We start from the raw sequence: 25,121 nt of genomic DNA, 5'->3' as shown, positions 1-25,121 counted from the left end.
CAATGGCACCCCACTCCAGTACTCTTGCCTGGAAAATCCCAGGGATGGGGGAGCCTGGTGGGCTGCCGTCTATGGGGTCGCACAGAGTGGGACACGACTGAAGCAACTTAGCAGTAGCAGCAGTTTCTAGGCAAAGGTGCTCTTTACTTGGTGCAATGTGAATTTAAGTTGCGGATGTTTAGTGTGGGAGAGGGCATTGTTACTGCAAACATTGTATACAGCTGGCCTAGGTATTTCACAGAAGGTTCACGTCTCTAAGTGAGCAGCTTTTCTTCTTCTGGAAAAAGTTTCCAAGGAATCTCTCTCTGTCTTAAATGTTTGGACCACCCTGAAGGTAGATCTATTATCATAGCCAAGTTACAGACAGTTTGTTTTCACAAATGGTCCAGTTTGGAATAAAGCACAGGCTTCTTTTGTGCACATGATGTAAAATGACTGTATACATCTCCTGCCAGTATGTCCCTTCCCACTCACTTCCTCTTCCCTCCTTTGTATACCGAGCACACCCAGGATCAAGATCACTGTGACTGAGAATGCTGTATACGGACCCGGGTCCCAACATAGAAAATGTTAGGCTTTAACACGGAATAGTACTTTAATATAAACTATATTGGAAATTTGAACTTTTAGAAAGAAATGTTTACAGTTGAATGTGGTCTTTTCCCACATAGCCCTCGGCAACTACTTACATAGTATATACATCACATTAGGTATTATAAATAATCTAGAGATGATTTCAAGTATACAGGAGGATGTACCTAGGCTTCTGGATTGGACTGGAATCTTTATGTTGAACAAAGACCCCCCCCCTCCCCTCCCCCTCACCCAGTGATTCTTCTCATTTGACAAGTTTGAAACCATGTGTTCAGTGACTGGCGGCAGTACTGTTTCCAATGATCTCTTGAATGCTTTTGACTTTTGAGACACTAATGAAACTGAATAATAATCCATTGAAAACCTCTTGCCTCATTTTACCTCTCTCTTCTCCTAATTTGGGGAAATGTTAAACTATAAGCAATAATATAAATGAAATGCAAAGTAATAATATAAAGTAACGCTGGGAAATAATAGATTCTTGTGATTAAACAGATCGTTTAACTTCCTAAAACCAGGCCAATTTAGTGGTCACTTGCTGATCACTAACCTCGCTGAACCTGAGACCCAGGAAGAAGGGAAGATCCTGTTTTCTCCTTCTCTCGAGTCCATCTCTCGACACACTTTTTTTCTTTCTTATCAACTCTCACCTTGGAAGTCCCAGGAAATCAATGTCCAGGTTGAATGCAAAGTCAGACTCTGGTTCCGGCGTCACCATCAGCCACCTTTCCTATATGACTTAATGAAACCGCTGGCGACAGAGCTCCCAGCTTAGTAAGAAGCCATAGGTTCCTTAGTCACTTTACCTCCTCTCATGGAAAAAAAGCAGCCTCCTTTGTCCAGCCTGTCTTAGAGCTGTAATGATAGAGTTATTAGAAAGAGTTTTGTAAATGTAATATTTTGGGTAATATAAGATAGTTATTAACTTCCATATTAACATTGCTAATTACATTTACTAATGTGTACAAACTAAGTCACTGCAGTCATATCCAACTCTGTGCAACCCCATGGACTGTAGCCCACCAGCCTCCTCTGTCCATGGGATTCTGCAGGCAGGAACACTGGAGTGGGTTGCCATGCCCTCCTCCAGGAATCATCCTTACCCAGGGATAGAACCATCGTCTCCTGCAGCTCCTGCATTGCAGGCTGATTCTTTGCCACTGAGCCACTGGGAAGGCCCACATTTAGTAATATTCAGTATCTAAGTTCAGCACACCAGATGTCTCTGTTTAAAATTTATATAGAGCAATACGCACCAAGCCTACCCTCAGATGTTTACACTCACTGGAACCAGAGCTAAGAAATAACGTTAGGCTTTTCTAAACCAATATTGAGTATTATATGTAAACCAAATTTAAGTATATTAGAATAGCTAGTTGAGTCTTTAAAAGTAAACACATTGAGCCATGCTTTCTCATGTTTTAACTCAAAGAAAAGCATTCTGGTCTGAGAAGTTTTAAAATAGACTGTATTGATTTTGATGAACTATAGCTAGAGAAAATTAAAAGTTTGAGGTTATTTTTATCTCTACAAGCCACACTGGGAATGGAAACTCTTATTCTTCTAACAGTTGTGAGTCTGGGAGAATTTCTAAATGGAAAAATGGCATGCCTCCCAAAAGTTGAGATGTAATAATCTCCAGTTGTCTTCACCCAGGGCCCCATTATGTGTCCCTACTGGAAAATAATCATGATTGCTACTGTGAGGTGATCAGAGACATGAACTGAGTACAATAAACATTTTATTGATGAGACTGAAGATCTAGGACACATGAGAATTTTTTATTTTCTTCTTATGAATATAAATTTATATGAATTATTCATTTATACAGGGCTTCCCTCATAGCTCAGTTGGTAAAGAATCCGCCTGCAATGCAGGAGACCCTGGTTCAATTCCTAGGTCGGGAAGATCCACTGGAGAAGGGAAAGGCTACCCACTCCGGTATTCTCGGGCTTCCCTTGTAGCTCAGCTGGTAAAGAATCCTCCTGCAATGTGGGAGACCTGGGTTCGATCCCTGGATTGGGACGATCCCCTGGAGAAGGGCAAAGCTACCTACTCCAGTATTCTGGGCTGGAGAATTCCATGGACTGTATAGTCCATGGGATTGCAAAGAGTCGGACATGACTGAATGACTCACTTCACTTCATTCAATTATGTGAATCTTGGATCTCTCTTAGAGCCATGAAGTTAATTCAATGACTAGTTATATCGATGACTAGATTAAGCAAGTGGAGAAAAAATGAAATAATGACTGATCCTCAGTTAAACATTAGGAATGATCTAATTTATTCCTGGAGCAGTTTGAGGTTTAAGTCAAGTTCCACATATTATCCAGGCTTCCTGCGTAGCTCAGTTGGTAAAGAATCCGCCTGCAATGCTGGAGACCTGGGTTTGATTCCTGGGTAGGGAAGATCCCCTCGAGAAGGAAATGGCAACCCACTCCAGTATTATTGCCTGGAGAATCCCATGGACAGAAGAGCCTGGCAGGCTACAGTCCACAGGGCCGCAAAAGTCGGACTTGTCTTAGCGCTACCTTTCTTTTCTTTCTTTCCACATATTATCCTGCTCTAACCAGTGGGAACTTGCAAAAGGAGCAGTGACAGATTGACATTAATAGCCATCATCTTTGGGTGTGTGCGGACTAGTTCTTTGTTGTTTCATAAGCTCTGATTAAATGTCCATTTCATTCATCTTTCAAGTAGTTATTCATCAGTTGGGAACACTGAGTATACACTGGGAAGCATTAGGAATATACATAGTATTGTCCTTCAAGAAGTTGAGGTTGGGAAGACACAATACCCAAGTAAATAAACAGACATGCAAGTACAAGTTGTCTTCATAGAGGGAAAGAATGGGGCGTCACAGTGGAGAACGATGGGGAGGGGCTGGAGACGCTGTATCAGAGGTCTGGGGAGGTCCCTTCATGACGTTTAAACCTAAACCAAAAGGATGAGAAGGAGCAACAGGGTGACAAGCATGCGGAGCATTTCAGGCAGAAGGAACAGTGTGTGAAAGCCCAGAAGAGGGTGCAAGCTTGGCCTCTCTGAGGAGCTCAAAGGAAATCTGACTGGCCGTAGGGCAGTGGACGAAGAGGAGCAGAACGTTGTGAGATCACGCTAGAGAAGTAGGCAGGGTGACACCAAGTGAGGACTATTCGTTGTCAATTGGATATACCCAGAAAAGCTGGGAGTGGGTATAGCAATCAAAAGAATCATTACGCTTGTTCCTTGGAAGAATGCTGTGACAATGTAATCAGTGGCACAGTTTAATTGAAAGCTGCCATCTTATTAGTTGTTTTCTACTTATTCCATCTCTTCTTCGTTTATGGAGAAGAGACTCTAAGTGGACACAAACTTCTCTTGTGTCTGTAGTTCCCAGGGGTTCTAGACTCTCACTGTTTAACTCATACTTGGCCTTTAGCAATTTGTTCACAATTTTAGCTAAATTCTTCTCAATAGCTTGTACACTTGGCCCCATCTTCCTTTGTGCTCTGGTACAAGTGAGCTTGTGCTTACATCTCATCTTTCCGTGGAGATGCCCATCTTTCCTTAGATTCCAAGCTAGTTGGTTGCCCTGCAACTTCAGTTCTTTGGAGTCTGTGCAAAGTTATAATTTTGCATATTATCTGGCTTCTTGTTAATACAAGAGTGATTCTCTTTCCAAGCTTTCTATATCCCACCCAAGTGCATTATAGGGATGCTAAAGCTGTTTCAATTCAAATATAAAAGCACCCCAAATATATTAATAGTAAAGTTATATTCCCAAATAGAGAGTCTGGGGTGACCAAAGACTCTAAGAAAGCAAATTTTTATTTAAAGCAAAAATATGATTCAAACAGGGAGTCATGGAAGATGTTTTCAAAGAGAATTAGAAATGTCAAGATGGAGAAAATGTGGTAGAGAAATAGAATTATCTCACATAGCAGGAAAGTAGAATACAATTGGCCAATTAAGAGTTAAGCTAGATATAATATTTTCTGCAGGGGACTTCCCAGGTGGCTCGGTGGTAAAGAATCCACCTGCCAATGCAGGAGCTGCAGGATACTCAGGTTTGATTCTTGGGTCTGGAAGATCCCCTGGAGGAGGAAATGGCAACCTACTCCAATACTCTTGCCTGGGAAATCCCATGGATAGAGGAGCCTGGCAGGCTGCAGTCCATGGGGTCACAAAGAGTCACACAGGGCTGAGCCACTGAGCACAGTAGTTCCTGCCCAGTGAAGCGTTTAGAATGTTACCAAGGTGAAGTACAAATGTCAGGCACAAAACTCAAGATGCCACAGGGTGTTGATTTTTAGCTATGTGATGATTTCTTCCAGATCACTCCAGGAAGCAAGGCGGCAGCTGCCAACCTATGTCCTGGAGATGTCATCCTGGCTATTGATGGCTTCGGGACAGAGTCCATGACTCACGCTGATGCACAGGACAGGATTAAGGCAGCAGGACACCAGCTCTGTCTCAAAGTTGACAGGTGATCTTTAATTAACGGGGGTAAAATTTGATCTGTTTTGCAGGAGAACCTGAACCAGAATGATAAATGACTTCATCCTCCCCGTGAGGAAGAATATTGCAGGACCCAGAATTTTAACTGGCTTTTTTATATGTTGGCCACTTTGGTCTGTCCTTCACTGAAGTCAGTCTGGTAGCTGTTAACAAAGGCTTTCTAAAAAGAATTCTCTGGAATGTCAGAATAATGAAAGAGGCTAAAAGAATTTTTTTTCCTTCACTAACCCAGTTGGTCGACCGAGAAAATAGTACTGGCCGTATAAACACCAAACAGCATGTCTAGCTACACTGCTGTTCTAAACATGGTAGAGAATGGAATGGAATTTCCCAAAAGAATCTTCTGCTTGCCGAAGTGTGATCCTATTAAAATCTGGTTGCTAATGTCCTGTATGCTGTTTTCTGTTTTGTACTGAATTCAGCCCGGAAGAATCTCACAAGGTATGAGAGGACGTGGGCACATGAGGGTTTTTAGACAAGGAGACATTTCTGATCAAAAACAATATTAGGAAATCGAACCTGATCTTTTGCCATCAGACCCGAGATCTGGAACTGAACTGTGAAAAGGATGATCTGTGGCCGTGGTTAGCATGTGTGTCTATTCTGCTGCTGTTGTATCCACAGTTTTCCCTGCTGTGGTCCAGAGGACACAATCCATCAGCCAGTCTGCCATTTCATGGGGTGAAACTGACTCTGTCCCTGTCTCTGCATCACCTGTGTTCCTGCCAAGCACATAGTTCCGCAGGAGCCACACGACCCCGAGTAGATACATGAGAAGAGCTGGACGGAGCCCATTTCCTTGATGCCAGCAGCAAATCCACCTGGCACATCATTCACTGCCTCCTGTGGTGCCCTACATAGGACAGGAGGGAAGTTGAGGAGATCCAGGGGGGTTGCCCTGTGGTCATCTGCAGGGCAGGTCGCCAGGATCTCCCTCTCCCGTATGCTTCCCGCATGCACGGCAGACCCGCTTTCTCCAGAAACTCTACGGTGTCCTTGCCTTAGTCCAAGTTGCTACAATTGAATACCATAGACTGGCTGGCTTAAGCAACAAATATTTATTTCTCACAGTTATGGAGGCTGAAAGTTCAACATCAGGGAGCCAGCATGGTTGGGTTTTCGGGATTCACAAACAGGGGAAATTAAACTGTATTAAGACTAGAAGTCCCATTAGAATTTGGGTTTACAAATTTTATTTTTATTTACAGGGCGGAAGCTCGCTTATGGTCTCCACAGGTAACTGAAGATGGAAAGGCTCATCCTTTCAAAATCAACTTAGAATCAGAACCACAGGTATGAATTTTGGAGTTAAATGATGTTCACATTATGAAGAGAAGTATTCTTAGGTAAATATCTTGTTAAAAGACAAATATGTTCTCATTAGGGAAAAAGAGGCTATATCTATCTATAGTCTGCTTATTTTTTCATTTTTCATGATGGACGTCTGCCAAATGACCATGAGGTAACTCAAGAAATTTAAGATGTTGAAACAAAGCAAAACAAAGAAAGGTCGACCATTTGAAACAGGTGTCTCTAATCTAATAGTTATTGTGACCTTCAATTCCTCAAAGTCTTCACCCAACTCTTAGGTTACATCCTTCTTTAATTATCAGTTCAGGCATTCTATAATTAAGTTTACTCTAGGAAGAGAGTTTTGCATTATGTAATCACAATAATATTCTGCCTATGCAGCTGAATTACAAAAGAAAAGGATTTTCCCTTCAGGCGACTCTAATGAGCTAAATTAATCTAATAATCTGATGCTTATCAGTCTACTTTCAAAATCGCCAAAAAAAAAAAATCTGAAATTAAACTGACCCCCAGTTGTGCTGTGTGGACAGTATAATCAAGAAAAGGAACCTCTGCTTGGTTAGACGCTCCCCCCATTTAGAGAGACAGACAGACATAGTTTGAATAATCCCTTTTAAACAAGTATCACTACTAAACTGATTATATCTAATGAAAATGAACTGAAAATATATTTATAATTTGTGCTTCAGCAAAGTTTCCATTTTCAGGATCATCAACTCCTGAATTTGTGCCTCACATTTTCCCCTTGAGGGCCTAGGCCCCCATTCATTTTATTCTTGGTAAAATACGTGGAGAGTACATACTACATGTGTCTCATAGGGCTTCTAAGGATTGAAATAAAATAAGATAGGAAAATAACTTGGCATACTGCATTGCTCTTAGACTCAGTTCAGTGGGCGCTCTCATTATTGCTGGTGTGCCACCCCCTCCTGCCAGGCTGCGACCGGAAGGGCTCCTGGCCTCTCCTGTCGGTGACATAGGAGGCTGCCTAGGTGACAGAGGCTGAAGGTGGCTTAGCCTGGCCTCAGAGGTGGGTGGGTGAATAGCACCTGTCATCAACATCTTCTCTGATAGAAGAAAAGGTTGGAAGGAGGAGCGAGAGCAAAGTCCTCCAGGCAGAGCGGTCACTTGTGGACAGCCCTTGGCAGTAATGCCCAAACCCACATGCTTCCTCCAACCCTCATCACTCAGAGGCAACACAGGAAAACAGAGAGCATGTGGTGCTTTAAAAAAACAAAAACAAAGAAGGAAATTTACATGCATATATTGACACCCCCATCTCCTATTATCACTAGGATAAACTGGATAGAATTCTGAATTTCCTTGATCCATGTAGAGGACACATTGAAAATTGTACGTCACCCTTCTGCACATTTCTATTCAAACTTTCTCCTAATTTTTTAAACCCAATTTCACTGATATTAAAATAAGGGACCAACTACACATGCTTGACCAAAGTACCAAATCCTCAGTGATCCCTGATCATGTTGGAGCACCCACTCAGGCACATGGATGATTCAGCAAGTATGGATTTTATTAAGCACAGGGTAAGCTGAGAGCTTGCTGCGAGCCTGTGTTTTTCTATCATCTCCCCAGACCAGACTTGGAGCTTATCTGACCTTTATTCTTTATTGTAGATCCATGAGTTTTAATTTATGACTATGGTTATTCCAAGACTTAATTTTAAAAGATAATCCAAATGTTAAATACCCTGGCCTCTTGTCAATCATTTGTTAGCACATGTGTCCTGCATTTTGGGGTCAGACAATATAAATATTTATGATACTACACATGGGGAAAAGATAAAGAATGGGATAGTTTTTATTAAAGAAAAAAAAAAAGAGGTGAAGACTGAGTTAAGGGCTACAGAAGTCAGTCAGATGGAGCCTTTGAACATTCCATTAGACTGAGTCATGACTAACTTCTTACTTGTACCCTCTCTCTAAGAGGCTGGTGTTTGAAGAGCTCAGAGATAAGGACCATTTCTGTTCTTCCCCTAAAGGACCAAAATATTCCTACTCCTTATGACCCTCAGCCAGCTTTCTGCATGACCAGCTCATATAACTTGGCATTTCAGGAAAGACCTTCCCTACAAAATATAGCTAAATTTCAGCATAACCTCGGCTATCTGAAAATCCCATAGCACAAACTGGAACAAAATGTAGGGATAAATATCAAACAGTGAATTAACTTGTAGACTGAGACTGAAGAACTGGCCAAACTGTGCTTATGTCAGTATTCTTTTTCTAAAAAAAATTAACACAAAGCTATGCAAAGAAACATCTTGCAAACAGATATCTTTTCTTTCCCCAAATGAGAATTCCGCAACTAAAGCAACCCCTTCTGAGCAATAAAAGTGTGTCAGTCTGAAAAACAAATGCCAGTAAGTCTTTAAAACGCCATTGTATATGAATGGTAAAATGTTGCATTTGAGTGATAGAATAGTTGAGTTCTTATTTCTCAACCCAAGTCAAACTTCTGTTGTAAGTTATGTGACCTTTGCTATTGAACTAAAACACTATTTTTCATTTTAAAGGCAATATATATTTACTGGAGGGGTGGTGGTAGAAACCATGACACCCTACCATGCAAGTACAGCCACAAATAATAAAATGTTAGTGTATTTTTTTTCCAGCTTTTCCCCTAGGAATAGGTTTAAGCTTTGGGGACTTTTTCTTACACAGTTATAGTAATAAATGATACTAAATTTTAACATCTAGATTTTTTTTTCATTTTTCCATGCTATTATTAAATAGCTAAATTTTGATTTTATGAATTTAGACTCCAATCTTAGGCTTAAAAGAAACCTCAGAGGTTGTTTAGATCAACCCCTGGCCGTTGGATAAACTCCTTCTAGACAATCCTGAACATGCCTAGGAGCAGATGGGTGCATTTTTCTCTATAAAGTATAGAAAAGGACAAAAGGTATGCGTTAGAGTTCTTTGTCCTTCTTCAAAGGTTACATTCTCCAATAAGGTATTACCCTCATCTTTGTTTAATATTAGCTGAACTATTCAAAATTATAATGTAGTTATCACAAGACAGGAAAGATGCTTTTTAGAAATAAAAATGCTGTTTTCTAAATGAGAAAAGACTGCATCCTTTCCATAAAAGGTTTGACAATAAAAACATGCTATCTGCACAGTCAAGTAGGGTACAGAAGTAGGCTAGAAATTGTCAGATTTTCATGAAATAACTTCATTCTGCAATGTTCTGATAACTGGGCAGCAGCCTGCCCAAAATGAGTTTTCATAAAATCCTTGTTTCCCCAAACTCCTCCCCACTGACTTATGGGAGAACACTTGAAACATATCACTGAAGTGAAAATATGAGTGGTTTTGTTCTTCACTTAAGGGGTGAGCATGAGGATGGGACAGGGATTGTTGATAAATTTCAACCATGATAAAGTATAAGCATTTACTAAGTGTACTTTGATCTGAGCGCTTGATATAGTTTGTTTCCTAATTTTGCCACCGTTTTTTCTTATAAGTAGCTCTGCATACTGTCACACATGTATCAGACATGTTGTGTCAAAGCTGGTCATTGCCTCAGTTCTCAGACCAAATATTTATTCAAGTAAAAAACTGAAAGGTGAGCTCTCTTTGAATGACAACATGTCTGAGGTCATTTCAAGGACTGGGGAGATTGCTGTCAAGAGCTGCATTCTCCCAGTGTCAGCAGATCTCTGTTAAGTCTCTTAGCTTTCAACCTGGCAGCTCTAGCATTTCATTAATTCAAAATATTATTCTTTAATATGAGATCCTACCATTTAAAAATAACATTGAAAAATCTAATTAATCGCAATAATTACTTATTGAATTGCTAAGAGAGAAGCGTCATTTAGATGCTTTTGTCTGGGTAGCAGAAACACAAGAGCTGGACTATATTAACTGCTAGATAAAATTTTGACAGTATTTTTCCATTACTAATGATTTTCCAGGAAAATATAAAAAGGAATTAAAGTAGAATAGCAAGCTTCTAATTGGTCTTGTCTTTTGATTCTGTTTGACCATCGATAGTGATGTAAGACTTGGATAGAATGTTGCCTCTCTGTGCCATATTCACATTTTTTGTTTACCTTTAGCGTATACACTTCACTGTGCTTTTTTGGAATAACTCCAGCAACCCATAAACTAATGCTGTGCAAAGCCTGAATACAAATGTTTGAAGCCTGTATTAGAAACATTTCCTTTTGGGATCTGAGTGAAAAAGAGAGAGGGTTTTATTGTTTCATTTTAACCAATTACATTTTTGTGACATTTGCAATATATAACTAAAACTGAAAACAGCAAAGAAAAGCTTGGAGCTAATTAACTTATGTGCTGCTTTTTGAAGTACTACTAGGGGCTATTATTGCACAAATATTTTCAGAGCAGATGCCTCATTTATAGGTCAGTTGCCATCCGTGTTTATTTATCATTTTAAGACTAAGAAATAAGGGCAGAGAATTTTTTTCCCTCATAAAGGGATCACATTATGTTACCTAATTTTTTGTAAAATTGGTATTACATACCAACATCTTTAAGGCTTATCACTCTCACTTTAAAAAAAAAAAAGCTAAATTCCACAAAGCTTGAGTCCTTCAGTACTTCTTTATATACTCTTTTAATTAACCTGAGAGATTTATAATACACCAAAACTAAATTGGGCAATTAGCCTTCTGTCTTCTTTCACATCCAAAGTAACCAAGGCTTGAATCATGTCCTTCGTCATTATTTACAGTTATTTCCCATTTACTTTTTTTCATGCCATAATAACAGCTAATTGGATGGTTAATCATAAAACACAGCCAATCCAAATTCATTATTAAATCAGTCAAAGCAATCAGATGGTAGGTACCACTGTGTCAATCTTTGTACATGTTTTCACATTTTCTGGGATTCAGCACTCTTCTAAAGCCATATTTGATTGTTTCATTCATTCTCCTCTCTAATATCAGCAACTACATTGTCACTCAACCAACTCCTAGGCAGTGAGCCATTATTCTGGAGAGTAAAGATTGAATCAATAAGATATAAGTCAAGTCAATCATACTATAGAATCACAGACCTTGTTTTCAAGTTCAAGAGGCTATTAAAATATGCTGTCCAAAGTAGTTGAGAGAAAAGCTCTTATTCAGCACATTACAGATTTTCAGGTATCATGAGACTTGGGGCAGTTGGAGTCAAAGTCTCTGTTAGAGCTAGTGTTTGAAGCTGCACCCCCATTTGCCTTGTCATAGCTACTTTGTAAGTGGGCTTTTTCCAATAGGCCTAAATGGGGGAACAGGAGTGTATATGATGACTGCCTGCTCAGGAGAACCAAGAAGAAGCATTGTTCTGGCTGGGTCCCTAATGTAAGTTGTTGGCAGTCCCTGAAATCCACGCAAAACTGTGATTCCACCCCTAAGAAAGGAACACAAGCTTTTTTCTAAAAAGCACACTTCCACACCTTACCCTTCTATAATCACAAGGGGAAAATGACACAAATAAGAATATTACTAGATGTTTTTAGTTTTTAAATCAAAATCATCTCCATTAACATTTCAAGTAATCATAAATGTTTGTACTATTTGAGATCTCTGTGAAACACTGTCGGTGAAGTCACAAAAGTAAAGGAGGCTGATGTGAATGTGTGAGTGAAAATAATGTAAAGACGGATCTTAACTAATTCTGCCAAATGAGAAGGTTTGAAAGAGAATCAGCTTGTGTGTATCTTAGCATTTGTTTTTGGTTTTCTTCTGTTGCTTAGAAGAAGAAAAAGTTTAGTGACTTGACAAAATTATCCATCTGTATAAAAATTGGACAACTTGATTCCTACATTGAAAGATAATAACAGAGTTTCAGATCATTCAGGCATGTTTCAAACTCAGAGTTTTGCATGAAGTTTGTTCTTTTTCCCTGAGCAATAAAGTGAAAATGCTTCTGTAAATCACCTACATTCACTGTCTCTGTAAACTTGAACCCACAACATGAAATCAGCACAATAAAAAGTGAGGGTTTTCTGTAAATGTTTTTCCTGCTTTAATAATGGAAGTCCTTTAATTTCTATTATTTTTTCAAAATTTAAGGCTATATCTTAATGCAGATTAAAAATTTTATTTATTGTAGGAATTAAGAAAAAACAGAAAAGACTTGATTAGTTACAATGATGCAGGACAGTTATTCATATATGTTCACTCCCTTTCTGATTGCTTTAGTCTCCCATTTCCTAAAATGGGGGAAATGTTAAAAGAGAAATTTTATCTAAGTTCTACTTAAGACAGTGTGACATAGAATCATTTTTCTAAGCCAAAAATCTTATTTTTGACACAAAATTTCTGGATTGAAATGAGTCCTATGAGACTTTCTTAGATGAAGTCAGTAGCAAGCAGATAAATGGTACAATATTTGCATTATTTTATACTTCAAATAATATCAGCTCCTTTGCACCTTAACATACAGTGACGTTCACAACACATATGTAGTTCACGGCAAACGTAGTCCTCCTTTAACCCTGCCATTAATCTCGTAGTGGATAAAGAAGCCTTGATTAACAAGAGCAATGCTGTTGGTTTGCGCGCTAATGGCTTTGTTGTGCATTCTGTGGCTTTGTGTATTTTGTCTGCCATTGTACAGGAGTTCAAACCCATTGGTGCCGCGCACAACAGAAGGGCCCAGCCTTTTGTTGCAGCAGCAAACATTGATGACAAAAGACAGGTAGTGAGCGCTTCCTATAACTCACCCATTGGGCTCTATTCAACCAGCAACATACAAGATGCACTTCACGGGCAGCTGCGGGGGCTCATTCCTAGTTCGCCTCAAAAGTAAGTATTCCACTGGTTTCTGGCTGCCATGCTCTCCATGGTGATAGTAAGGCTGCTTTTCCTTTCCAAAGTCCAGCTCTTGCTGTTTGATTTTTACTTTCCTGAAGGCACGGATCAGATTTTTCTTTTAAAGACAAGCATCTAGAACATGGTTCTAGGGTCCAGTCTGCCAGTTCCTGAACGTTTAGTGAATAAATGGTTGAGAGGAAGATATCGCTCTGGCTTCATCATCACCCTTCTTACTCATGTCAATATCAGGTGATAAATAATCCTTTCTGTACAATTGTGCATGTAATTTTATCTAAAATATATATATATATATTAATCCTCCACTGAGGGGCTCTTTAACGCTTTGTTTTTACAGGATGTGAACTACTTTGAACACAAGCACAACGTTCGGCCCAAACCTTTCATAATCCCAGGCCGAAGCAGGTCATAAGCTTTAAGATGGTGAAGTGTGGAGTGCATGCCTCCTTAATAAATCCTACTAATCACCAAGATACATAACTCTTAGGTGTTTGGAGTGACTTTTCTTTTTTGAAGCTTACTGCAAAAGCAAAAGAAACAAGAGGCTAGCAGCCAACTCACCTCCATTTCTGAGAGTAAATATTGACAAGATTATAGAGCTGTGAAATATTATGCAATCGCTGTGTGTATTTATAACTGATATGCCGGCTGCTCTGAGAATCCCATCCAGAACACAGTGACCTTTGAGGTTAGCAGACATACCCTGTCCTAGGGCAGGATGGCCCAGTTAGCAGGAACAAACATGAAAACCAGCCCCCAGTCAGGAGTAAAGAAGCAGGTGAGGCAAACGTGGAAAGGCTGGTGCAGTTTCTGTGTTTGACAGACTCCATTCATCCCATCTCAGCACCTAGTTCTCACTGTGTCATCAGAGCCTGCTGGGTAATCCCACTCATTCTAGCTCTTACATAAAAATAAATTTGCCTTCTTATGGATACTTGTGTGGCTTCCCTGGTGGTCAGCTGGTAAAGAACCTGCCTGCAATGCAGGAGACCTGGGTTCAATCCCGAGTTGGGGAGATCCCCTGGAGGAGGAAATGGCTACCCACTCCAGTATTCTGGCCTGGAGAAATCCATGGACAGAGGAGCCTGGCAGGCCACAGTCCATGGTGCCGCAAAGTTGGACACAACCGAGAGACTAGCACACATACGTACACACACACACATATACATGGATACTTGCAAAGGAAGAGAGGCCACTTGGCATTTTTCCACTTGGGGAAAATAAGTATAAAGAGAGAGTTGGGAGGGAGGGAGATTTACTGGGTAACCCTCATGGATAACTGTGCATAGACTGGAATAATAATGAGCAAGATCTCTTCTTGTCTGTCAGAGAAACGGATCATCGTCAGATGATCCTTTACAAATCTCTAGAAATTAAATTCCAACCTACGAGGAAAGAAATGAACATCCTGTATTGCCGCATCAGGAAACAGTGACTTCAGGAAACCTGAAGTCCTCTGACCTCAGCTCCATCAACCAGCCCAGAGGAAGGAAGTGGGGGTTAGGTTGGATCAACCCTAACAGATCAGTGAACAGTGATTTACATCAGGTGTCCCAATTGGTGGTCCATAGGTGGAGTCAATTCACAGACAATGTTTTCTTTAACCCTCCCGTTGTTTAAACGTACGGAATTTAGGTCAGTGCCTTAAGATGGAACATCTACTCTCCATCTTGGCAAAATACCCTTAACTCCCAAGCATATCACACCTGGCCCATTTTCATATACGTGTGACCCTCCTGGCCCCTGGAGACATCTGAGTTTATGCTGCTTGCCATGGATGGTCAGTCATCACTTGATATATGATTTCCATGTGCAGACCTTTCCATGAGCTAGAGTCAGGGCCAGAAAATGACCTCAAAGTAAGCCAATTTTGTGATATCAGACTCAGAAAGAGGAAATGGAGTAAAAGAGCTGGAGAAAGATGCTATTAATAATAAGGCAATGACCACCAAAGACATCTGACCCCACTAGAATGTAAACATATTATATCTCCACTACCAAGAAATGAGGCTAGGACATAAATGCTCAGCAAATGTTCATTAGATAAAGGAACAAAATCTCGAGAGTGCCTAATTAGACTTCCTGAGTAGCAAGAAGAATCAGGAGCTGTTATTCCTCCTGCATACTGGCAACTTTGAACAATCCTTTTTGGCTTCTTTCAGTTTTTTCCTCCTTCATATTTCATTCTCCTCTACATCCCTCTCTATTTCCCCACATTCAACAGTTTTCCAACCCCACTCTCAATAACATTAAAAAAAAACTTGGGTTAAAAGTTAAAATGCTCTTTTACTATTGAATAAATATATATACATACATCTTCCTAAAGAAGCATAGTAAAACAGATACACTTGCATTCTTTTGAGGTTAACATAAATGTAAGCTCACTAACATGAGCTAAAGAACTCCATGAGGCCTGAGTAAAATGATACGAGTAACACAGATCTTGCTTCTGCTAAAGACCAATAACATCTAATAGCAAAATTCAGGGTAAGTCAGAGATTCAGGTACGTAATGCCCTTCTTTTATATTTTCATTTAATTCAAACATGGTGATAATGACAAGCTACTCATAATTTTTTCATTGTAAGGTACCTTTCAATCTAGCTAAGTTTGGAAGAGGGGAGAGGAAAACCAGATATGAAAGGATTTGCTTAAAAAGCAGGTACCAGTAAACAAACCTTAAAAAATTCTAAAATTGCTTCTATTATCCTCCCTGTCTTCCTGTGGCCCCTCACTATTTGCTCTAGCTTCCGGATTTCTTGTTCTTACCAAATAATTCTTCATCAAGGTGGAATTTTGAGTGGCTACTTACCAAGCAATAACTACACCACTAATAAATGACTTTTGAATCAGATATAAGTTGGAGATGCCAATATAGTCATCTCCCTGGGTCTTAATACTAGTTAGGGTTCTTTTAATGGTTTCATCATAACTGACCCATATTAAAAGAAAAGTGTCTTCATATGAAAATATGTAAATGTTTAAAGTCAAAACTAACATTAAAAGTACATATAAGGCAGTTTATAGATCCAAGTGATAAAATACAATCCGGTTAGTGGTTTTTGGACAAGCTGCATCCGAAAGCATGTCCCCAAAAGTCCATATACACAGCAGGGAAATGAGTTCTGTGTCTAATGATCTATCCAGTTGTATGATAGTAATTGAGCGTATCATCAGCCTTACAAGTTGCCAAGTCAATAGCTCAATGTCGTGAAATTTCAGCAGTATCTACCTTTCCAAGTCACAGGAATAGGTCATGCTGACCCATGATTATCTCCGCAGTGACTAGAGTCCATGGAAACTATTTTTTAAGCATCAGTTCAAGAGCTTGTTTAAAATCGTTCCAGAAATGTATAAAAAGATAATTGTCATTTGCTTAGGTTTTATTTCCTATGTGAATAGATAGACATGTGCCCTTAAATAGAGTGATTAAGAAACTAGGAAATAGAAGACACAATCTCTGCTTAAACAAAATTATGTACACAGACATGCATGTATGTAAGAACACTAATAAGAGAGGAAAAATCATATTAATTACAACTATAAAATAAGTTCTATCTGTTAGTTCTGAGTTAACCATAGTTTACATCTCCACTATCTAACACCATGCCGGGGACACAGGAAGGTCAGAGTAGTTATAAAATGCTTGTGGAAAAGGTTCACTATTTTAAGCTCCAGTCTCCCAAGATTGAAATTCAGTGTCTCAAATCCCTAAATTACAATTTAATAAACTTTATTATACTGAGGTCAAATCAGTATGATCCTGACTGAACTGCACTCTAACTGAAATTTCATTTCTACTCTTTTACCAACTGAAGTCAATTTCAGCAACCAGTATAGTGTTAAGCCTATGAAAATGGTGAATAAACCACTTGATATTTTTGTGTGTGATCAGCCAGTTTACTGACTGAGTTTCAAACAGGTTCTCAACAGCCAGGAAGTGAAGGAGCACGTTCATATTAACCTACTTCGTTTAGTCTGTGCAGGTCAAATCAGATAACACAACACAAAAATTTTTTTTGTAATTTATTTAGCGACATGGGTTGCCCAGACTAACCAGGCTGCAACACTGATGAAGCCAACAAAATCAATCCTCAATATATTGGGTTTGGAGTTTTTCCTCTCTGTATGGGCCTGAGGTCGACATTAATAGCCCTAGAGAGTAAATGCAGGCAGGGGCCATACTTGAGCCCTAAGGGAACACTGATTTTGAGATAAACACGCCATATAAACTGTTCTCTGCCTTGAGTTTACAGCAACACTAACTTGCAGACATGATAGAAGCTGACATCAATACTAATATTTCCTTTGGCTTTGTCTTAAATAACTATGCTTTTAAAAAAAACACAATATATTCCATTTCTCAAAAAAATGCATTTGTCATGCTGCACTTAAAATGCATGTAGAAAAATGACTTTTAGTCATCAGCATGTCAGTTATGACTAACCTCATATCTGTAGAGAATTCTATTCATAGAGAATATGAAATTTCTGTAGTTCTTAAAATTGCATGACTGGCCTTTCTGATGTTTTGGTAAGTTCCTTTAACTTGACTTTAAAAGGAAATGAAAAATATGCATGAAAATATATATGTGCTTTCAAAATTTTGCAAGAAATACCTGTGCATTAAAGAAATATATATACATATCTTAGCCCTAAGTCGCATCCAAAGAGTCTGAGATCACTTTATTTGCTCTCTAACTATTAATTTCAAGGTGACAAGCATTTATTGGCTATTTCTAGGACCTATATTAAGTCACCAAACAATTTCTTAATGTGTAGTCTCCACAAAATTAGAGAATTAAATAGAAAAAGTTAAAATAGTAACAAAATATTTATAAAATGTCATAAAACAGAATCTTTATCACATAACCTCAAGTTGCCAGTTACTTTGAATTCAGCCCAACTGTATTTCTGAAAATACATATTTTGCAATGTTTAGCCTAAATATTTGATTGGATCTTCACGCTGCATATTCATATTACTATTTGTGTAGGATCATTCATTAATATTTTAATGTTAAATACTGCAGCTCAGAAATGTAAAAGGATTCCAGCTCATGCTATTCCCCTGAGCCACTTCCTTTATATACCACTCTTTTCCCATGAAGCTTTCACCTAGCAGAGCGTATTTTATAGTACAGTGGAGCCAAAAAATGCAGTATCACCGGTATCTTTTAATTCTGTGAAACTTTTTTCAATCGTGAATTTTTTAAAGTGTTCCCTTTCTAAAACAAATTCTAGCCAGAAATAAACATTTCTTTTCCACTTGGTTTAATTCACCTCTTACTTTTAACCTCTCTGTGCTTGTTCTCTGTGTTCCCCTGTCTGGACTTCCTGGCTCCCGTGTCGTCTTCTGTGTGGCGTGGTCATTAACACAGCGGACGCAGTACTCCGTCCGGTGTTGACGGCGGCAGTGGGCGTAGCACCCCTTCTTCTGTCAGTACTCTTAGTACTATTTGCCCAGGTGACTTGAAAGTTGCTGCTAAGATGGCCCCTAACATTCCTTTGGAAATGGAACTTCCTGGTGTGAAGATTGTACATGCTCAATTTAATACACCCATGCAGTTGTACTCAGATGACAATATTATGGAAACACTTCAGGGTCAGGTTTCAACAGCTCTAGGGGAAACACCCTCGATGAGGTAATAAGAGTCTTTCTGAACCGTGGGCATATTAACTAAACACATGGGCAATGTCGACTTTACTGTTATCTTGTAACATTGTCTTAATCAAAAGAAAGCGTTCAAGAAAAAAAAAAAGTACTAAGGATTTATTGCCGATATCTAGGCCTTGTGATAATGGCAATTTGGGAAATTAAGCAAGCAGAGTTATATGTGACAGATAGCAATGAAATGAAATCATGGCAGGATGCAATGTACATGTCTTTTGAAAAGCTGCAATGTACTTTACAAATCTCTGGTACAGTACTTCTCAAAAGTGATTTATAATCTGGGATACTGTGTTTCTTCTTTGGGTATAAAAAACTGGGGAAGGGATGGGAGGTTCAGAGAAGTTTTAAAAGAAATGATACCTTTTGTCTCTTCTAATGGCAGCTTGTGGAAGAGTTAATTATTTTTCCATTTACTATTTGTGCCATGAGTAAAGGTGTGTAAGTGAATATCTCAGGCCACTAATGTAGATATCTAATTTCCATTGGTCTCTATTTTGACTAATTTCTTCTTTATTATGCATATTTGTTCAAAGTACTTTTCAATTAAAAAGATTAGAAGATAAAACCTAATTACTTCTTTCAATATTATAGAACCATTATAAAGTATTATGATGCTTACAAGTGCTATGTAACAATATCCCAAAGATAGCCCTTGGGATGAGATAATAATAGCATAATGTATTTCAAAGCCATTTGCAAGGAACTTCAGGTAGGTAAGATGATTATTTCCAAATATGATATAGGCAATAAAAATTTGTGCAAATAGCAACTACCTTTTCTAGATAATGCAATTAAATTACAAAATAGTAAAATATTACAGTGCCTGACATGTATTTTTATTGTGGCATTTTTTATTGTTCATCATGAATATATTTGTAGAAAGTCTATTAAAATCTATCATCTATCATTTTTGTAAATGAATTATAATTAGCTATTTAGTAGCCTATACAACTGACTTCTGTGTGAAAGTCACTATATTATGCGTTTTCAAACACTGACAAGTTGAATTCTTCGATTTACAAGCAAAATGTTACTTTGAATCAGGAGTTAACAAAACTAAACCATATTTGATATTTGGTTTAATATCAAAATTGAATCTGAATTTTATTAACATCTTTATGACTGAGATAAACTGGGCTCACTCATGCACTTTCTATCACACATATGTGGTTTTTTATTTCTAAAAGGTTAATTTTGTTCACATTATAATTATATATCCATCAGATGCATGCATTATTTTTTAAATTACTATTTCCTAACAACATTTCAGTTGCCCTCCAAAAGATTCTTCCACATGGAGAAGTGCTGAAGTGACCCCCAGGTTAATCAATTATATTTTTAAGGCAACCCGTGTGAATTCACATTATACTTAGCTGTAATAGAAATTAACTTGAGAATACGGAATCTCTGTTCGGGAGTTGCTATAAATATAGCAGTCACTGCTTATTGATATCTTGTGTCTTCCCGTGCATACGCACACTCCTGATGCAGCTTCGCCCGCCATGTTGTTTCAGTGAACCCACGGCCTCCGTGCCCCCCGAGTCGGATGTGTACCGGATGCTCCACGACAATCGGAATGAACCTAGTCAGCCTCGCCAGTCGGGCTCCTTCAGGGTGCTCCAGGAGCTAGTGAATGATGGCTCTGGTGAGCAGTCCGTGAATGTCTGCTGAGACGTTGTTGACAGAGGTTATTGCAAGGGTCAGGGGAGGGGAGGGCAGCAAGCATAATGGGAATGAAAGTCTAAAAATTTATTTTCATCAGTCATCAAATGACTTTGCTGTAAAAGGATTTGGTGTTGCCTGGTTTAGGAGGAGAACACCCAGAACATATTTAAGGAGCCATCAACTTGATGGTAAAAGATCATCAAAGATAAATCCTATCTCAGTAGTCAAGGGCTAGTTCAGCTTATTGATCATAAAATACTGCAAGATTTCTCAGCCTCCCCCATATCCCAGGCTATCATAATCATCAAATTTTTAGATAACACTGGAATGAACACTCACTCTGTCCCAAATCCTGTGCCGAGCTGCCTTGCACATGTGCCTTGCACATTTAATCCCCAAATAACTCAGTGAGGTAGGAGCTGTTATTTCCCTTATTTAACAAAAGAGAAAATGAGGCATAGAGAGGGTGGATTTGTGCAAAGCCACACAGCCAGTAAGAAACAGAGTTGGGTTTCCAGCCCACTCCTGGGGTCTTCAGAGTTCATGCTCTTACCAATGATTTTCTGGGTCCAAAAGATATATACTGTCCTTCAAAAGTTGCACAGAAATGCAAAATGCCCCATTAGTATAGCCATTATTTAAAAAATGGAAAATAAGTGTTGGTGAGGATGTGGAGAAATGGGGACCCTTGTGCACTGCCGATGGGGAATATGAAATGGTGCAGCCACTGGGAAAAACAGTATGGCGGTTCCTCAAAAAGTGAAACAGAATTGCCACAGGACCCTGCAATTCCGCTCCTAGATGTATGCTCAGAAGAACTGGAAGCAGGGACTCAAACCAATACTTATGCACCAGCATCCACATAATTATTCACAACATCCACATTATTCACAACAGCCAAAAGTTGGGAACAACCTAAATGTCTATTTACACATGAATGGAAAAACATAATGTGGTATATATCCATAAAGTATGCTATTATTCAGCCTTAAAAGGGAATGAAAATTCTGATATATGCTGCAACATGGATGAACCTTGAAAACATTCTGCTAAATAAAATAAACCAGGGACATAGAGACAGATATAGCATGATTCCATTTATATGAGGACCTTAGAATAGTCCAGTCATAGGGACAGAAAGTATAATAGAGGACACCAGAGTCTGGAAGGAGAGTGAAATACAGAGTTAATGTTTCCTGGTTACAGAGTTTCTGTTTTAGATGATGAAAATATTCTAGAAATAGGTATCAGTGATGGCTGCACAAAATTGTGACCATACTTAATGCTACTGAATTACGCACTTAAAATGGCAAAGATGGTCCATTTTATGCTATGTATATTTTACCACAATTTAAAAAAAGAAAGATGCAAAATGTTCTCTGTTCCTTTGGGCATTTGGTAACAGCTTCCTACAACAACAGTTTTTTAACTAATTTTGTTTCCTAAGGTCCTGTTTCAGAATAAATTATGCTTGAAGGAACCCTGGTTCTTTCCAAATGATCATTGTGGGTAGAGCTAAGAATTCCTCAGGTTAAAGTGCACACCTTAAAATAGAAGCAAAGTATCAACCGTAGCCAGCTGCTCCCTGGCCATAAATGGAAGCACTTTGCTTTTCAGATGACCGTCCGGCTGGAACTCGGAGCGTGAGGGCTCCAGTCACAAAGGTCCATGGCGGCGCTGGTGGCACGCAGAAGATGCCATTCTGTGACAAGTGCGGGAGTGGCATCGTGTAAGTTTCGTTTTCAACCCCAAATTCACCATCAGTCTTGGCGTCAGTTCCCTACTTCCTCTAGAAGAGACTTGAAGTTTTACAAAAGACAAATTTCTATTCAGCGAACTGAAATATAAATGTCCACAACACTGAGGGCAGTCTGACCAGAAATCCTTTTAGGGGTACCCCCAAATTAGCATAGAAGGTGAACTGGAAATCCTGACTTATAATTTCAGGTATATGTTCGTAAAAGGAAAATGCCTCAGAAGTATATCCTAAAAGTCATTTCCGAGAATCATGACTTCACTTCAAAAAGCCCTCCCTTTGTTGATGCATAGTCTTTAAATTCTTCCTTTTCTGTTTAAACCCAGGAAAACAAATATGGGGGTCACCCAGTTGTTCATTAAAACACATTATCCTTAGTCAGTTTCTTAAAGTTGCACAAATACTGAAATATGATCTTTAGACACACAGTCAGCTTCCATTTTAAGGGGCTTTAGGTGTAAATAGCCACCCTTGCTAGTTTCAGATCTTCAGGTGAACCAGATCATTGCAGTCCCTCCACCTCCTGGCCTGGGGGAGCACGCCTTCCATCCCCTTTTTCTGTTCCCCTGTCACTAGTTCTCACACTGAGGAGCTATCAGTGTAGTCACCCAGGAGGCATCCCAGGAGGGTAGGGGAAGGAGATAAGCCTGCTTATAGCATAGAGGGGGCTGGGAGACAGAGAAACTAGCAGGACAGGGGGTTGGGGGCAGAGAGGACCTCGTAACACACGACAGGTCGTGATATCACCCAAAGTATTAGGGTGGCCAAAAAGTTTGTTTGGGTTTTTCCATATGCCGCAATGGACAAACCCGAAAGGATTTTTTTTGGCCAATCCAACAATTGTTGCTCCCAAGTTGGAGTAAACTGTCTCAACAGTTTACTGCCGAAATGCAAGTGTACCCACCCATGGAAATTCCATCTCTGCCCTTTGACGTGTTCTGTGTTCCAAAGCGTGGACGCTGGACCACCAAGCTAGACGGTTTAAGCAGAGGCACTTTGGTTGTATAGACAACCTTGGTCACAAGCCGATTCCTTTGCAGAGGATTGATTATCTGCATCATCCTCCTGCTTCCAAAGAAACAATGGGGAGAGATCATGAAGTAAGATCCTATCATTTCTCTAAAAAAAAAAGAAAAGAAAGAAAATTTGTTTGAAAAAAAAAAAATCTGAAAAATATTCACACGTGAACAACAGAGAGAAACCCATGGAGGTTTATTGTTGTCTTGGCTCTCCCTGGTAACTGCATCAGTTCCATAGCTGCGCCCAGTTTTACAGCTATTCTTTCCTGAATGTGAAACACCTGCCTTATCTGTAGTGTTGTCTCCCTTTCGGTCATATTTTTGGCTGTATGTGTGTGTTTGTGTGTTCACGAGGGTCTCCTTTTTCCCCACCAGTGGTGCGGTTGTGAAAGCGCGGGACAAATACCGGCATCCGGAGTGCTTCGTGTGTGCAGACTGTAACCTCAACCTCAAACAGAAGGGCTACTTCTTCGTGGAGGGGGAGCTGTACTGCGAAACTCACGCCCGGGCCCGCATGAGGCCCCCAGAGGGCTACGACACAGTCACCCTTTATCCCAAAGCTTAAGCCTTGGGCAGAACGAGCACGCACACACCCACGCGCATCCACACAGGCTGGTGTTAATGGCTTTGGGGCAGATTTATAGCAAAGTGTTGACGCCAAATCTAGAACCAAGATTTTAGACACTTACTGTATTTTTAGGAGAAAGAATTGGAGGTACATGCCTGTTGTAACACAAACATGCATTCAACTGTTTGGGAGGGAGCTTAGCAATAACTTAATGGCATTTAAAGCAATAATTTTTTCATGCCATTCTCCACAGTTTCCATTTATATTATTATGACCATCAAACATGTAAACATCAAGATATTTGGGGAGTCCAATTGTCTTTCCTTAACCAGCTGATTTTGCAATTCTAGTAAATACCAAATGACAATCTTGTATTCTAACAAAACCTGTAGTGTCTGTTATCTGTTTCAACAATTACAGTGCATGTCAGAAATTTTCTAGATCTCTCTAGTTTCATATTCAATAGTCATACTGCTGGATGCAACATAACATAATAAATACATAAAATATTTTAAAAATACCTAACAAAGTGGCACTCGCTGAATTCAGATAAAATCAACATTCCAATGAGGGAGCCCAGTCCTAACTTGTCATGTACAACCTGAGTTGTACACGAGTGATAACTAGGATATTTTAAGGAAAAAAATATGGTTTCTTTAATTTTTATAACTCATTTGCTCTTTCTTATGAGCCCACAATTTCTGCTGATTGGAGGGGCAGTTTTAAATTTGCTAGTTAAAGGTAATACAGTCTCAGATTAAAACAGTTTCTGTTGCTTTGAAATAGTCTCTTTCATTTTAAATGCCTCTTTCAGATAAATATTCAAAGTTCAGATTCCATCAAGGCTAGTTCTTTATTCTCAAGGCTCACCACCACCGTCTTTACTTCCCAAGGTGGCACCTCCAAGAGGAGACATTCAGGGGACCCTCTGGGGAGGAGAGGGGCTGCTGCATTCCTGGGGTCCTGCTTGTATTCTCTGCTGAAAATCCATGGTTCCACTTGTGCTGTTTTCTCAGCATAGTTGGAACCAGGCAACAAGCCACCTTTACCACCACCTCCAAAAGTCTCAGCTCAGCTTTCCCTGGAGTCATGGTTTCTTTGCATCTCAGACACGAACCCAATCTGGCCCCTGGCTAGCTCGGGCACCTTGCCCTTCACCATGGTGGTGCCATGGCAATGCCCCCTGACATGCATGTCTTACCTACTTCCCAAGCTTGTCCCTGGGGA

At 39.5% G+C, this 25,121-nt stretch overlaps 1 protein-coding gene across 3 annotated transcripts in view; it reads left to right on the top strand.

Annotated features, from left to right (window-relative positions):
• PDLIM3 (PDZ and LIM domain 3) overlaps positions 1–24,677 on the top strand; it is a 28,762-nt gene extending 4,085 nt beyond the window's left edge. The window contains exons 2-8 of one of the 3 annotated variants that reach the window (XM_042241504.1): positions 4,910–5,061; positions 6,302–6,386; positions 13,553–13,620; positions 18,594–18,857; positions 20,401–20,531; positions 22,169–22,280; positions 23,702–24,677. In XM_042241504.1, the coding sequence (XP_042097438.1) occupies positions 4,910–5,061; positions 6,302–6,386; positions 13,553–13,620; positions 18,594–18,857; positions 20,401–20,531; positions 22,169–22,280; positions 23,702–23,891 (1,002 nt within the window). In that variant the 3' untranslated portion in view covers positions 23,892–24,677. Of the gene's footprint in view, positions 1–4,909; positions 5,062–6,301; positions 6,387–13,000; positions 13,189–13,552; positions 13,621–18,593; positions 18,858–20,400; positions 20,532–22,168; positions 22,281–23,701 lie in introns of all 3 variants that reach the window. The other 2 variants (XM_042241506.1, XM_042241505.1) reach the window with 2 other exon arrangements.
• The last annotated feature ends 444 nt before the right edge of the window (positions 24,678–25,121 follow it).

Source organism: Ovis aries, chromosome 26, assembly GCF_016772045.2.
Source record: "Ovis aries strain OAR_USU_Benz2616 breed Rambouillet chromosome 26, ARS-UI_Ramb_v3.0, whole genome shotgun sequence".
Lineage (NCBI taxonomy): Eukaryota > Metazoa > Chordata > Mammalia > Artiodactyla > Bovidae > Ovis > Ovis aries.
The sequence above is the reverse complement of the archived record's forward strand: the minus strand, read 5'-3'. Positions and strand labels throughout refer to the sequence as shown.